At 49.6% G+C, this 16,309-nt stretch overlaps 1 protein-coding gene across 1 annotated transcript in view; it reads left to right on the top strand.

Annotated features, from left to right (window-relative positions):
* The window catches only part of SRL (sarcalumenin), a 38,135-nt gene that overhangs the window by 12,964 nt on the left and 8,862 nt on the right, over positions 1–16,309 (top strand). Inside the window, exon 8 of the mRNA XM_065412031.1 lies at positions 1,819–1,854. Within this exon, the coding sequence (XP_065268103.1) occupies positions 1,819–1,854 (36 nt within the window). The remainder of the gene's footprint in view (positions 1–1,818; positions 1,855–16,309) is intronic.

Here is a 16,309-nt window from a genome sequence, read left to right as displayed (position 1 = left end):
TCAGCAGCCCAGGTGAGCACACTGCAGTGTTGAGTGAGTGGTCACAACTGCCTCCGACTTCCTTTGGCTTCACTGCCAGAGTCTCTCTGCATGGCAAGCTGCTGCTGCTGCGGCTGTGGACAGTACAGGCTGCATTGACTGGTTCCATTTCCCTCTGCCACATTAATAACCTGATGGTGACTTCCCTGAGCAGGGAAGGTCTGAATGCGTCCCTGGTGTGTCCTGAATGCCATCATGGCTCTTCTCTAGAAAGGGGTGGGGAGGATATATGGAGTTGTCTCTGACCCCCCTGGTGGTCGTTAGCTCAGTAGCAGGCCCAGGCAGGGCCCCAGTCTGACAGGACTCGTGATGGATCAGACAAGTTAGGGAAAATGTGGAATAGGAGTGTCAAGAAACAGGGGTTATGTTCCAAGGGTCAAACCAATATGCAATGGTAAGTTCTCTTTCTGTTCCTAGCAATCCGCTTCTTTCCCTCTCCATTATACAGCAGCCCTCCGGGGGTTTTGTATCCATGGGACCAGTTCTGCCCTCGGTTACATGGCTGCAGCTTGCGCCCATGTACATTGATAGCAGAGCTGAGCTGCATTGCTGTGCCTAGTACCAATGCTAGGGTCATTTGGGTACTGTAGTATTATTAGCGCTCTCTGCTGTAGCTCACCAGGATCCTAGGTCACTCAGCAACTCCTGGCACATAGCAGATTTTATTTACAACTGACCGGCCTGGAGTCTCCTTATCTGCGATGTGTTCAACTTCTCTGGAATGTGTTTGCAGATAGAAACCCTCTCTTTAAAATGTGCTCATGTTTCAGTATGAGCTGTGCCATCTCCATGCTGGACACCTCTCCGGTGTGTACACAAAGACACTGTGTTTACACATCCCATATGGAGGCATGCAGGCTGCAGAGCAATGGATGTCTCCATGCATGTAGGTGTGTATATGTCCATGGTATACGTGTGCACTCTCTCTAAGTTAGGGGTGCCAGTTTTCTCTCTAGCATGCTGGGATTGTTCTCCTGGTTCCATCCTCAGAAGAACTTCTGCCTGGTTGGGGAATGTCCTGGTCCAACAACAGGGGCCTGAAGAGATGTCACACCAAATTGCGGTACATGCTGGCAACCCTAAACCATGTATGTGTACATGCAGACTAACATGCCTGCACTGGGGACTGCCTTGCTCCTAACCAAAGTATCTTCCACAATCTGGCATTATAGGAGGGGAAACAAGTAACCATAGCCCAATGGAAGGGGTATGGGACATTGCGTTTATGACTGTTCCTGCAGTTCAACTGAACAGACCCTAATTATGGCTTGTTACAGGCAATTCAGCCGACTCATTCGCTCTGTAGGAGAAAGCAATTCCTTAGTGTGAAGTTGTTACTATTCAATGGGGCTCCCAGCTGGCCCTCACTGGACCTGCTGCTGAAGCCGAATTCCAGTATCCTGGGGGCACAGAAGGTATCTCAGAAGGATGTCAGTGAAGGAGGAAACCTGTCCTTGGGCCACTCCCAAAAGACTGGTCAAGTCCTCGCGTCCAATCCAGGTCCACAGTCTTGGAGACCAACGAATGGGATTTTAATCTAAGACCAGTCATTATAACTCTCTTAGTGCATGCGCCCTCTGTTCCAGCAGGTCATTCATTGTGTCATTCTTCCTGGAGTGTTTGCATTGCTCATTGGTTCTGCTCTCTGTCTCAGAGAAGGCTGAACCGACCATCAGCTCTCTCGCTCTCTCTGTGGGTCCTACCAGACCAATCACCTCCTTTCCTTCCTTCTACTCATGTTGCCTTTTCTCTCTCCCCCTGCCCTCTCCCTGCTAACAGCTTACCACGGACGTACCCTGGGCTCCTCAGCCACAGGTTGGTATTGCTGCCTGCCATCTGCATGCTACTAGCAGCCAGATAACCTCTTCACTGCCTCTCAACTGTCATTGGTCAAAGGCACTGAAAATCCCAGCATTCTTCCTCTTTCCAGACAGCCACTAGCCAGAACAATACTCCCAGTGCCCCCGTGCACTAGCCACAGCCACACGCCCAGTGCCCCTGGGCACTAGCCACAGCCACACGCCCAGTGCCCCCGTGCACTAGCCACAGCCACACGCCCAGTGCCCCTGGGCACTAGCCACAGCCACACGCCCAGTGCCCTCCGTGCACTAGCCACAGCCACACACCCAGTGCCCCCTGGGCACTAGCCACAGCCACACGCCCAGTGCCCTCCGTGCACTAGCCACAGCCACACGCCCAGTACCCCCTGGGCACTAGCCACAGCCACACGCCCAGTGCCCTCCGTGCACTAGCCACAGCCACACACCCAGTGCCCCCGTGCACTAGCCACAGCTACACGCCCAGTGCCCCCGTGCACTAGCCACAGCTACACGCCCAGTGCCCCCATGCACTAGCCACAGCCACACGCCCAGTGCCCCCGTGCACTAGCCACAGCCACACACCCAGTGCCCCCGTGCACTAGCCACAGCTACACGCCCAGTGCCCCCGTGCACTAGCCACAGCCATACCCCCAGGGCCCCTGTGCACTACCAAGAGAAATACGCCCAGTCCCACCATTCACTAGCCACAGCCTTTCGCCCAGTGTCCCTGTGCACTAGCCAGTGCTAGTTATATACATAGTTGTCTTTATTATTTTGCAGTGGCTGGCTTTGTGCAGCAGGCCACACATTCATGGCATCCTCAAATAAACATCTTCATAAAATGGACACTGTAGTCTCCGGGTACATCGTCACTGCAAGTGAAGGCTCGGTTGCAGCAGGGGTAGGCATTTCTGTGCTGGGGTCAATATAGCTAGAATGGGTAACAACTACCACTCCATACCTAAGGTCCACAGTTGGCTTGTACTCCGGCGCTAGCCCAAGGACTAGCCTGGGCCACCACGTCGTCACTGCTGTTGGTACCTGTGCTAGGTTAACGCTAGTGTACCCACACTACATCCATAGGTGCCGACTTCTACTCGTGCCGGTGGGTACTCGACCCCCCTCTGCCCCCGGCCCCGCCCTGACTCCACCCCTGCCCAGAGCGCTCACGGAGTCGGTGCCTATGCTACAGTCACAGCACTGCTTTGCAGCAAAGGCATAGCCTGTGTGACAAGAGAATCGGTCCCGGTCAGTCACAGATGTCGGCAGTCCCCCACCTTGCCCAGGCCTGCAGAGTGAACATTGCAAGGCTGCCCGTTTGGATGAAATCTGAGGGTGCAGCAGTGCGAGTGACAGAGGCTACAATTCCACCCCCTTTGATGGGGACGGGTGGGTATTGTCCCCTCCAGTGCCCAGCAGCACCCTCCCAGGAACACAGCGTGCCCTCGGCCCCTTCAGGAGGCAGAACCGGCTCTAGCCCTAATGTATTCTGCTTAGAATGGTGTTGCCAGGGTACCTGTGTCACTCCCATGAGGACCATATTTGGGTGATGGGAGTTAAATTGAAATAGGGCCCCTCCAGGATGGTGCCCCGGAGAAAGGTAAAGGGCGTGGCTACCCAGTACAGCATGCTCCCAGTTGGGTTGGCAGGAAATCCTGGTGCTTGAAGGTTCCTGAGTCTCTCCCAGTCGGTCAGCCATACAGGTACGGGTGAGAGAGCCATACAGGTAGCAGCAGTGGTGGCTGGGTTGGTGCCATTGGCAAGGTCACAGCCACATGATCAGCCAGCAAAATGCTAAAAAATTGCCGCCGTTCCTTTAAGCCTGTCCCTCGCAACACACCCAAAGCACAGGGGGCTGCTGCTGGAAGAGCAGCCGTCCTTCCAGAGTCACAAGGACATCATAGCACCAGTGCGCTGTGCACCTCAAACCCCCGCCCCTTACACTAACATACCTGCCAGACACACTCTGGCTTTCCAACTGAATTTTATTTAACCCTCTGGAGACTGGGGAGATAGCTGTATACATATGCAGATAGATAGAGTTACCTATAGCTACATGTATTTATCTATAAACACAGCCCCTCTCTATATATTACAGAGCCCCTAGATCTGTAAACATACACATTTATACAGATGGTGTGTCTATATATATATATAGACACACCATCTGTATAAATGTGTATGTTTACAGATCTAGATCTATAAACATATATGTATAAATTATATATATATAACACAAATGTGTGTATGTATGCATATATAGTGCATATAGCTATAGATATATAGCTGGAGAGCTGTAGCCAGAAAGGCCCTGAGAGGGCAGACATTGCCCCCAGGGAGGGAGCCCTGGGGCACCGCTCTATACCAGAGCAGGGACAGCTTAAGAGAAAGGCTACATAGGGCCCTGAGAGAGGCCCTTGTTGGATTTGTACCCTAAAGTGTTTGCTTTGTTTTTATTTCACATACTGACAGTGTGTGACTCAACCAGAGGGCTGAGTCACCAGGCCCCACCACAAACCGAGAGAGAGAGAGAGAACAGGCACATGCACTGAGACAGGGGTCACTTGCAAGAGGTGAGTGCACCCCATTACAGTCAGTCTGTGTTCTTTGCTGTGCTGTTACCCCCACTCCTCGGGTTGTAATGTATGTTTTGGACACAGTCACTTTTTGAACTCAAACACTGAACGAAGCAATTTTTGTCTCAAATTAATGGAGACCAAGCGGCTGTGGGGCAGGCTGTGGGGCAGGCCTGGCATGTACCATGTACACCATGGACCTAACCACAAACATCTCTACCCAATGGCTAGAGCGAGCTCCGGAAATAAGCAACCTCTAAGGAGAGCTTTGACATTAGAAGCAAAATGGCACCGCCCATGTTAACCCACTGCAATAAGGGCACCTCTCTGGGTGAGCATGCCCATTAATATATCCTTAGAATCCTGCCACATGGCAATGGCCCTGTTGCAGGCTGAGACCTTGTTGCCAAACTACAGCCTGTGTGTGCTCCACAGCATGACAGCATAAGATATTTTTCAGCTTGCTGCCCATTTTGATGGGTGTATGTATAAGTCCCGCCATGCAACACAATGCAAACAAACATACTTCAGGAGGCAGTGTAGCCTAGTGGTTAGGGCACTGAACTAGCACTTAGGAAACCTGGGGTCTATTCCCAGCTGTGCTACTGGCCTGCTGGATGACCTTGGGCAAGTTACTTCCCCTCTGCTGCTTTAAATCTGTAGCAAGAAGCCAAGCCGGGGGGACCGGAGGAAGGTCCTAGCCAGACGCTCTGCTCTGGGGACGGAGGTAATGTAGGGATAGCCCGGCTTCCCTGCCTGGAGAAAAGTCTCTGGAGCAGGGCTAGAAGAAAGTGACTCTCTCTGTGAGGTGCTGCCACTGTCACATGGCATCAGGTGTGGACGCATTCTGAGCCCACAGAAATAAGAGGCAAGGAAAGTGCCAGAGTGCAGCCTTTCAGCTTGCTGAGGCATGGGGTGGCTGAGTGGAAGGACCCCCTCCCCAGATGCTGAACAGCAATGAACCGTCACACAGCCAGCCGCGAAGACAGGTCAGCACAGTCCTGCAGTGGGGAGCAAAGCTGAAAACCTTTATAAATCATTTGCCATGCAGAGGAAGCAGATAACCGTGGTGTCTGATGAGCATTTCATCGCAAACAGGGATGCAACACGCATGTGGGCATGCTGTTGCCAAAGGGCCACATTCCGCCATCCTTACTCATGCTACATAGTGCCTTACCCCACACATGGGCTACACCCAGAGTAAGGTACTGCTGAATAATCGCTTCATCCCTGGAACACAGGGGGCAAGCAACACAGTGAACATATGGAAATGGAAATCACCCAGCAAGGGAGCTGGAGCAAGAACCAGTAAAGGAGATCCCCTGTGGAACAGGGAAGCCCCATTAAAATCCCTCTTAGGAGCCTGGGGTTCTCTGGGCAGAAATGTGGCAGATGAGTAGGGCCCTACCAAATGCACGGTCCATTTTGGTCAATTTCACAGCCATAGGAATTTAAAAATAATAAATTTCATTATTTCAGCTATTTAAATCTGAAATTTCATGGTGTTATAATTGTAGGGGTCCTGAACCAAACGGGAGCTGTGGGGTGGTCGCAAGGTTATTGTAGGGGGGTGACGGTTCTGCTACCCTTACTTCTGTGCTGCTGCTGGCGATGGCGCTGCCTTCAGAGCTGGGCAGCCAGAGAGCCGGGGCTGCTGGCCGGGATCCCAGCTCTGAAGGCAGAGCCCCCGCCAGCGGCAGTGCAGAAGTAAGGATGGCATGGTATGGTATTGCCACCCTTACTTCTGCGCTGCTGCTTGCAGAGCTGGGCCCTCAGTCAGCAGCCACCACTCTCCAGCCACCCAGCTCTGAAGGCAGCACAGAAGTAAGGGTGGCAATACTGCAACCCCCCTAAAATAACCTTGTAGCCCCCCTGCAACTCCCTTTTGGGTCAGGACCTCCAATTTGAGAAATGCTGGTCCTCCCTGTGAAATCTGTATAGTATAGGGTAATAGCCCACAAAAGACCTGATTTCATGGGAGGAGACCAGACTTCATGGTCCATGATGCGTTTTTTTCATGGCTGTGAATTTGGTAGGGCCCTACAGATGCGGCATAGGAGAACACTGAGCCGCTGCGGTCTGCTGGGTCTGGAAGCCCATGCAGGAAATGTAAGGAGGAAGGATGTTGGAGGCAAGTCTGTGATAGCCCCAGGGCTCAAGCGAGAGCCAAGCAGTGTTAGCCACAACTGGGGGGTGCTGATCTCAGCATTGGCAATAGGGTCAGATTCAGACTGCGGGCAGAGGTGACTGCAGTTTGTAAAGAGGCTTTTAAGGAGACAGGCCCTCACCCGAAGCTAGAGAAGCCCAGGATAGCGCTCAGTAGCCCTGCAGGGTCAGGTAGATTACCTGGTGAATGCATAGCTTACACTGGCTACAGAGATAAGGACTGTGTGCATGGGGCCTCCTGGATGCAGTCATAATCCGTGAGATGGGCCTCCTGAAACACCCAAGGGAAACAAAATAGCCTGCTTAATGAAGAACCAATGAGGGTCCTGCTGCCCTGGGTGCTCAGTCCCGGCCCCGAGGTGCCAGTCCCGCTGCTCCCCAGAGCGAGGGAAGAGCTAGACAGCAGAGAGAGACTGGTGTAGCAGAACACACTCTGGAGCCAAAGAGCAGGGCTCCCCTTGAGAGCCATGGGCGGTGACTGTGTCTGCAGAGACCCTGAAGCTGGGAGCAAGGAAATGTGAACGCTCCCCACTGTCACATGACACAGTCAGAGACTGTAACTGGAAGTAAATATGGCCCTTGTCATCCTGACAAAATCCCAAAGTGCTTTATGAACTCTAGAGCTACAGGGATCATTTTGGGCCCTGCTATTAAATGGCCACTTCTGGAGAGAAACATGTCAGTGTATTAATGCGCAGTAACACTACTCAGTAGTTTAGGACAGGAAGTGAAGAAGTAAATTATACCCTATTGAAACCCCAGGGAGAATTTATGTAGGAAGGATGAAGTTACTCTGATGGCTATCATCTTTGGGAAAGGCTCCTAATGGACAAAAGAGAGTCAGTCTTCATTGCACGGCCACTTGGTGACCTTGTCAGGTGGGGTCGTGATTATGCCTGGACATTCAGGCTGTTTGTTAACTGGTTTTGCAGGCCAGAAGAAGGACCCACAAAGCCAGAAGCAAGCCTGGAAAATTTGGGTCGGGTGGCAACCCTGTTCTCACCTTCCACCTAATGAGACTTCTGACTGCTAGAACCTCAGGCCTTATCTTCTAGCTCAGAAAGCAGTTATGGTTAGAAAAGAGATTCTCTACCCTTCCGTGTTCATTGTCCCTCTCTAATGTCTAGATCTAATGCACTCAGTGTACAGATTTTTTTTCCCAGTTGCCAGCTCTGCAAGTGGGATCTGAGAGTCAAGCTGCTTATTCTTTCGCCATCCTCATCAATATTCTGGTCTCAAAACTATTGAGTATCTAATATGTAGATTCAGTCAAATAGTAAATAATTAGAAATAATATTAATACAAAACCAGATTGAAAGTGAATAGATCACTAGATGAAGCAGTTGTATGCAGAGCTGAAAAAAAACCAGAACTTCTGTCCTGCAGGAAATACCAATATTTCAATATTTGTTTTTATCCCAAGTTGGGATAAAAAATCAAAATATCAAAACTTTTTATGGAACAAAACTGGCCGGGCTACAGCTTCTATGAGGCACTGTGGCAGGTCAGCCACATAGAGAGACTGTCAGATGCAGTTTAGGGCCCATAGGAGAGAATGGGGTTGTGGAGAAGCCGGAACTACAATGCCCATGAGACATCATGGTGGCTCAGGCAGATGCAGAGAGCAATGTCAACCCCATTCAAAATGAAACATTTCATTTTTATTTTCTTGATGGAAAATATACCAAAATCCATATTTTCTCCTAGGAAATTTACACAAAATCATATTTTCCAATGGGAAAATGTTTTGTTTGAAATTTTCCAACCAACTCTATTTGCATGTATTATATGTGAGCATTTATTGCTATGAATAAGAACCAATACCATTGGCTAATCAAACGCTTAGCCCCACAAAACCAGAACACATTAGAATAGAACACTCTTCAGATTATATGTTTTAATAACTTGCTATTGTCACCATAACCCCTTGTAAAGTTACTATATAGGAATTCCAGTGCTGATCATTTTTAAAGGTGGAGATGTCTCTTTTTCTAGGAAGACATTTTAGCAATAATCTATCCTGGAAACAATTATTTTAACTTATTTTCAAAAGCGATTTATTAATTTGTTTCAAATAAATAAATAAATGGGACTGATACACTCGTGAACAGTTAAAGACCTTACTGTGAATGCTTCTTGCTTATATTAGTGACTTGGTAGAGAGCTCAAAGTAATAGCAATCTTTGCTTAGGAGGCAGATAATAGTGACAAAATGGTTATTTTAAAAATATGGGGTCAGATCTATGACTAGTGTAAATTAGCTAAGCTCAGTTTAAGTCAAGAGGGCTGTAGAGTGATACCAGCAGAGGATTTGGCTGAGATTTCACGAGTGAGAAATGAGACAAATGCTTCCCTACACAATATAAACTAGCACTGCACAAAAATTTCTCACAGAAATTGCTTTTTGATGGAAATGTATTTTGACTCAATGGAATCTTTTATGAGAAGTGTCTGCTTTCCATGGAAAATTTAAATTTTTCATTGAAAAACCAAACACTTGAAAACCAAAATATTTCAATTTGGAAATGCTCCTGTGGTGGCTCCTGGGATTTGTAGTTCAGTTACCTCAAGTCCCCATTCTCCTTTATGGGCCAGTCTCCATGCCCAGACTACATCTCCCATGATCCACCACAGCAAGGTACTCCCACGATGCACCGCCTCCCCTCCCCAAGCAGGAAGAGTGTGGTGCATCATGGAGGATATAATCAGACCAGGAAACATAGCCTATAGAGGAGAATGGGAGCATGAGGCACCCGTACTGCAACTCCCATGAAGCGCTGCAGCATTTCCAAACTGATTTTTTTTTTTTTTTTGGTCAGTTTTGGCCAAAATTTTTTGGATTTTGAATTTCCATCCAAAATGCATCTGTGCGGGGGGATTTTTTTTTTTTTTTTTTAACCAGCTCTACAGCCCTTCTCCCCAGCCCTCAAACCAGCATCCTGACAGAGTTTTGAATTCATGCCCAAGCAGGAGGGGATGGAAAGATCAGCAGAGACAGGCTCTGATATAATAAGAGGACAAGAAGCAGTCAGTGCTGTAGGAAGCCACCAGAATACAATGGAACCTCTTCAAACCCTCCACTTCTCTCCTGTCTGCTGGTCCATTCTGAGCCATGATCAGCACAGGCCTTGAGGATGAGAAGGCTGCAAACTAGCCATGCTGCAGGCACCATCATGTGGGAGCTGCAGTCTCCTTTGAGCTATTTAGCTTCAAGCAGCAACTTAAACAACTATTTGGACAAACCCAAGTATGAGACTTGTGGCTGTAGTTCAGCACCAAATGCCTGTTCAAAGCCAAATTCTCAGCCGAAATTTTTGGCACTGAGCTTTTGATTCTGCTGATGATGCATGGGACAGAGCAGAATGGAACACACTTTGCTCTCCCACAGCTTTATTGGCTCTGCAGGGCTGGCAGGAATAAAATTGTATTTTACCAGTAAGCTCAGTGAATACATCTCATGGGCTGAGAGAAACAGCAGCAGGCACAGTATCTTCTTGCCACTTTTCGGATCATAACCACATGCCTTAAATCCCCAGGAGACCCATCCTGAGATGCTAAGGGTGGAGAGGTTACCCTGGAGATGGCCAGACTCTTGCCACGTGATCTGTGTGGGTGAGGAGACACTTACAGGACATGAATTTGGGTCTCACCCAAGCTCCAGGGATGAACTACCTACAGAGCTGAGTTACCTTTGGTGTGGGTTATTGTGGGTGTTTGTTTCTGTCTGTGGAAGGGAGCTGCTAGTGACAGATAGTGAACCTACTTCATTTGTGTGGAGTCATCATAGATAGTTCTCTGAAAACATCCACTCAACGTGCAGCAGCAGTCAAAAAAAAAAAAAAAAGGCTAAGAATGTTAGCAAGCATTAGGAAAGGGACAGATAATAAAACAGAAAATATCATAACACCTCTATATAAACCCATGGCATGCCCACACCTTGAATATTGCGTGTAGTTCTGGTCACCCTATCTCAAAAAAATATATGAGAATTGGAAAAAGTACAGAGAAGGGAAACAAATGATTAGGGGGATGGAACATCTCTCCATCTGAGGAGAGATTAAAAAGACTGGGACTGTTCAATTTTGAAACAAGATGACTAAGAGTGGGGGCAGGTTATGATAGAGGTCTATGAAATCATGAATGGTCTGGAGAAAGTGAATAGGGAAGTGTTATTTACCCTTCACATAATACAAGAACTATAGGTCACCCGATTAACTTAATAGGCAGCAGGTTTAAAACAAACAAAAGGAAGTATTTGTTCACACAACACACCATCAACCTGTGGAACTCATTGGCAGGGGGGGTTGTGAAGGCCAAAAGTATAATTGGGTTCAAAAAAGAATTAACTAAGTTATTGGTGGATAGATCCATCAATGGCTATTAGCCCAGATGGTCCGGGATGCAACCCCATGCTTGGGTGTCCCTAAACCTCCAACTGCCAGAAGCTGGGAGTAGACAACTATGGACAATCACTCTAAATTGCCCTGATCTCTACACTCCCCCTGAAGTTTCAGTCACTGGCCACTGTCAGAAGACAAGATACTGGGCTAGATGAACCATTGGTCTGGCCCACTACAGCCGTTCTTATCTTCTTATGTGCCCCCTTCTTTAAAATTCCCATTTCAAGACTCTAATCCAAGGGCCAAATTCTGACCTCAGATGAGCATGTGGTGGGATCCTAGAACTTGGCCTGTGTGTTTAAACACATATCTCAGCTGGACTGGGAGACGTGGCCTGAGACCCTGACTGTTAACCTGGATCTCTTAAGTAAGGAAAGACACCAAGCTAGGGAGGCTGTGAGGAAAGCAGTGAGCGGGACTATCTGGCTGCCATCACACAATCATGTTCCCCTCCATTTGTATGATCTCGCCTTCCCACGTCCTAGAACATCGCATAGAATGCTGCTGTGGGAGACGCTTCTGCAGCACTTATGGTCTCTCCACAGGGTGGGGGAGAAATGCTGTCTCTTTGCATATGAGAAGGTATGACCATAGAAAATCCCATTCTCCCTTCTCCAGCAAAGTTCTCACTCCAGTCACCCCCTCCTTCTGTTCTGGAGATGAGCACTCTTGTTTCACCCCTCCTCCATGCAAACACGACAGTTACTAAAACAACATACATCACACCATGCACCTGCTGGTCCCTTTAAGCCTCGGTCCGCCTTGCCCTCTGGCGAGGTGTGAGGGCAGTGAACAGGCCTCAGGGCCTGCGCTGTGCAGTTGCTCATGAATGCCACTTCAGTCTGGAATGAACCTTTTCTCTCATAAGATGCAACATCCCTCTTGTTGGCAAGGGCTCAGCCTCCAAAGTTCAGTGTCCACCAATCAGAGTCGCCCAGGGCTAAAAGATCTCTCTCACATGCATGCAATATAGGTCATCTGTGGCCAGCCGGCCCTGCCCCCTCCCATAAATTGTTATTCACTGGGAACGATAACGCTCCAATGTCTAAGCCTTTCAGCTGAAGCTCCGATGGCACAAGCCAGCACAGAGACTAGCCGGAGGGTCGCACATTTACAGCACTGAACTAAATGAAACACCAGGGGACTCCTGATTGGTGATGCTGCACTTTTGAAAAGGGTTTTCGGTTGAATTGAAAAGTCTTATTGCTCTGCTGGGGAAAAGGGGGTAATTTTCGCTTATGAGCACCCGTTGGTCTGTCTGCTCCCCTGCTGTTCCTGCTTCTGGCTGGATAGGGTTCATTTCTCTTGCTCGCTGACGTCGGACCTGTACCTGGAGAGGCTCTGAATCCCACTGTTGTATTCTTTAGGTTTAGCTATGTTAAATCTTGGCAAGAGAAGAGAAAACAGCAACGCTCTAGTGCCCTGTTCATCTTGTGAAAACCTCTAGCTTTGGTAGGCCCACAGCGCAAAAACATGGCAATAGAGAGAGGAAATGCCAGACCCCAAACAAGTTGCCCTGAACTCTACATGGTGATCAGCAGAGAACCAGCTCGGGGGGCTTGTAAACTGAAAATGTTCTCTTTGTTTGCTAAGATTTGTTTAACCAGCTGTGTTTAGTGAAGAGTAAAAATCCTCACGTGTGGCTGGTGTCTTCTAGGAATTCACAGCTACTTGAGTAGAGGACACCGAATATTTGAGTGACACTGGCTGTTTCTCTCACTTCCTCGTGTCTCCACTGCGGGCAGGGTGTGACTGGCCGCTGGTGCAGACGTACCCGCACTAAACCTAGCAGTGACAAGGCAGCCGTGCGGGCTTCAGCATGGGTTTCACAAGCCCACCTGACCCCCCGGTACGTTCTACAGCCAATGCTGACGCCAGCACTGCAGCGTCCTCACTGCTCTTTGTAATGAGCTAGCTGGAGTGCAGGAATGTCTATACGAACTGCAAATCACACCCCGGGAGGCAGTGTAGACATCCCCTAAGGAAGGGGAAAGGGAAAGAGATCAGTGAGAGAGAGGCGGGGGGGAAGGTGCTGAGCTAGGAGATGGAGAAGGGAGTGCAGCAAGGTAAGACTGGGAAGCAGGAGAGTTTTAATGCCCGATGTTCTGTGGCGCCCGTGCCTTCAGATGGAGCTGCAGGTACTCAGCACTTCTGAAAACCAAGCCTAAAATGTCTGTCCGGCTGCAATCCCGTGGTGCCACGGATGGCCCAGGGTGCACCTGCTGTGCGAATTGCAGGTGGACAGTAGCAGGTCTGGAGCGCCAGCTGAGCACTCCCACAGGTGTCCTGGCTGGGCACCTTGGCATGAGAAATGTTGTTTCCCTGTAACCTAGTGGCAATGGGTTAAGGACAAGATCCCTCCCTTGGTGCTGGAGCCCCAGATCTGCTGTTTAAAGGTTCCTCATTGTCACGTGTGCATTGTCCGCACACCAGTCACCAAATGACTGGAGGATAGCTAATGTGATGCCAATTTTTAAAAAGGGTTCCAGAGGTGATCCTAGCAATTACAGGCCAGTAAGCCTGACTTCAGTACCGGGTAAACTGGTTGAAACAAAATTGTCAGAAGCCTAGATGAACACGATTTGTTGGGGAAGAGTCAACATGTTTTTGTAAAGGGAAATCATACCTCACCAATCTACTAGAATTCTTTGAGGGGGTCAACAAGCATGTGGACAAGGGGGATCCAGTGGATATAGTGTTCAGAAAGCCTTTGACAAGGCCCCTCACCAAAGGTTCTTAAGCAAAGTAAGCTGTCATGGGATAAGAGGGCAGGTCCTCTCATAGATTGGTAACTGGTTAAAAAATAGGAAACAAATTATAGGAATAAATGGTCAGTTTTCAGAAGGAGAGAGGTAAATAGTGGTGTCCCCTAGGGGTCTGTACTGGACCCAGTCCTATTCAATATATTCATAAATGATCTGGAAAAAGGGGCAAACAGTGAGGGGGCAAAATTTGCAGATGATACAAAATTGCTCAAGATAGCTAAGTCCCAGGCAGACTGCGAAGAGCTACAGCAGGATCTCTCAAAACTGGGTGACTGGGCAACAAAATGGCAGATGAAATTCAATGTTGATAAATGCAAAGTAATGCACATTGGGAAAACATAATCCAAACTATACATACAAAGTGATGGGGTCTAAATTAGCTGTTACCACTCAAGAAAGAAATCTTGGCGTCATTGTGGATAGTTCTCTGAAAACATCCACTCAATGTGCAGCGGCAGTCAAAAAAGCGAACAGAATGTTGGGAATCATTAAGAAAGGGATAGATAATAAAAACAGAAAATATCATGTTGCCTCTATATAAATCCATGGTACACCCACATCTTGAATACTGTGTGCAGATGTGGTCACCCCATCTCAAAAAAGAAATATTGGAATTGGAACAGATTCAGAAATGGGCAACAAAAATGATTAGATGTATGGAATGGCTGCCATATGAGGAGAGATTAATAAAACTGGGACTTTTCAGCTTGGAAAAGAGATGACTAAGGGGGGATATGATAGGTCTACAAAATCATGACTGGTGTGGAGAAAGTAAATAAGGAAGTTTTATTTACTCCTTCTCATAACACAAGAACTAGCAGTCACCAAATGAAATTAATAGGCAGCAAGTTTAAAACAAGCAAAAGGAAGTATTTTTTCACACAACGCACAGTCAACCTGTGGAACTCCTTGCCAGAGGATGTTGTGAAGGCCAAGACTATAACAGGGTTCAAAAAGAACTAAGTAAGTTCATGGAGGATAGGTCCATCAATGGCTATTAGCCAGGATGGGCAGGGATGGTGTCCCTAGCCCAGTGGTCTCCAACCTTTTTATGCACAAGATAGCTTTTTGAATTTAAGATCAATCCAGGATCTACCTTGCCCCTTCCCTGAGGCCCCTCCCCACTCACTCCATCCCCCCTCTCTCCATCGCTTGCTCTCCCCCACTCTCACTCACTTTCACCGGGCTGGAGTAGGCAGTTGGGGTGCAGGAGGGGGTGCAGGCTTTGGGCTGGGGCTGCGGGGTTTGGAGTGTAGGAGGGGGCTCTGGGCTGAGCCTGGGGCAGGGGGTTGGGGGGCAGGAGTCAGGGATGCAAGCTCTGGGAGGGAGTTTGGGTGCAGGGGTCATATGGTCACACTGCACCTAATCTCATAGAATCCACTGGACAGTTCATGAGTTTTACTTTTTATTAGTGTCATTTGCGGTTTATAGATCCAAAATCCTTCAGGGATTGTCACAAATGAGTGTAACATTCTCAACTGTGGGGTGTGCATTGGCTGAGCCTGGGGCAGGGGGTTGGGGTGCAGGAGTGAGGGGTGCAAGCTCTGGGAGGAAGTTTGGGTGCAGGAGGGGGCTCTGGGCTGGGGCAGAGTTTGGGGTGCAGGAGAGGGTGAGGGGTGCGGGCTCTGGGAGAGAGTTTGGTGCAGGAGGGGGCTCTGGGCTGGTGCAGGGAATTGGGGTGCAGGAGGGGGTGAGGGGTGTGGGCTCTGGGAGGGATTTTGGATGCAGGAGGGGGCTCCCAGCTGGGACAGGGGGTTGGGGTGCAGGAGGGGGTGTGGGCTTTGGGAGGAAGTTTGGGTGCAGGTGCGGGCTCTGGCAGGGGATTGGGGTACAGGAGGCAGGGCCAGAGTAACCTTTTGTGGGTCTGGCGCCAAACATATTTATGGGCCCCCATGGAGGCAATGGAGCATGGCGCAGGGAGGTCAGTCCCTAGAGCGAGGCTGGGGGCACTCGGAGGAGAGTGTGGAATGGGGCAGGAAGAGGTGGGGCAGGGGTGGAGGAAGAGGTGACGTGGGGATGGGGCCTTGGGGGAAAGGGTGGAGTGGGGGTGGGGCATGGGGCAGAGCAGGGTCAAGCACCCCCGGGAAATCAGAAGGTCAGCATCTCTGCAATACCCCCCCGAATCCCGATGCCCAGTGCCTCCCCAGACCCGCTATGCCTATCGCCCCCCCAGACTTCCCACAAATGCACAGTGTCCTGCACAACACCACCCCTACCCAGTGTCCCCTGCCCACAGCCCCACAACAACTGCCCAGCACCCCACACAGAACCCCCACTCCCTAGTGCCCCAAAACACACAGATCTCCCCCCCCCCCCCGACCTCCCAGAGACCCACTCCCCCATGCCCTGTCTCCTGGCCGCACTCACCGGCCCTGCTGGGAGGTGACTGTGTCTGCCGGGCTGAGCCAGCAGGGCCCCTTGGGAGTGGCGTGATCAGCCAGGCCACACCCTGCCCCCTCGGGCTCCCTCAAAACCCACTTGCCTGGAGGGACCCAGCCTAGCCCCCCATACTGTCCCCTGTCCCCAGTCCCCAAGACTGGCCA

The sequence above is a fragment of the Emys orbicularis genome, chromosome 10, assembly GCF_028017835.1.
Source record: "Emys orbicularis isolate rEmyOrb1 chromosome 10, rEmyOrb1.hap1, whole genome shotgun sequence".
Taxonomy (NCBI): Eukaryota; Metazoa; Chordata; order Testudines; family Emydidae; genus Emys; species Emys orbicularis.
Note: the sequence above shows the minus strand (reverse complement) of the source record. Positions and strands in the feature narration are given on the sequence as shown.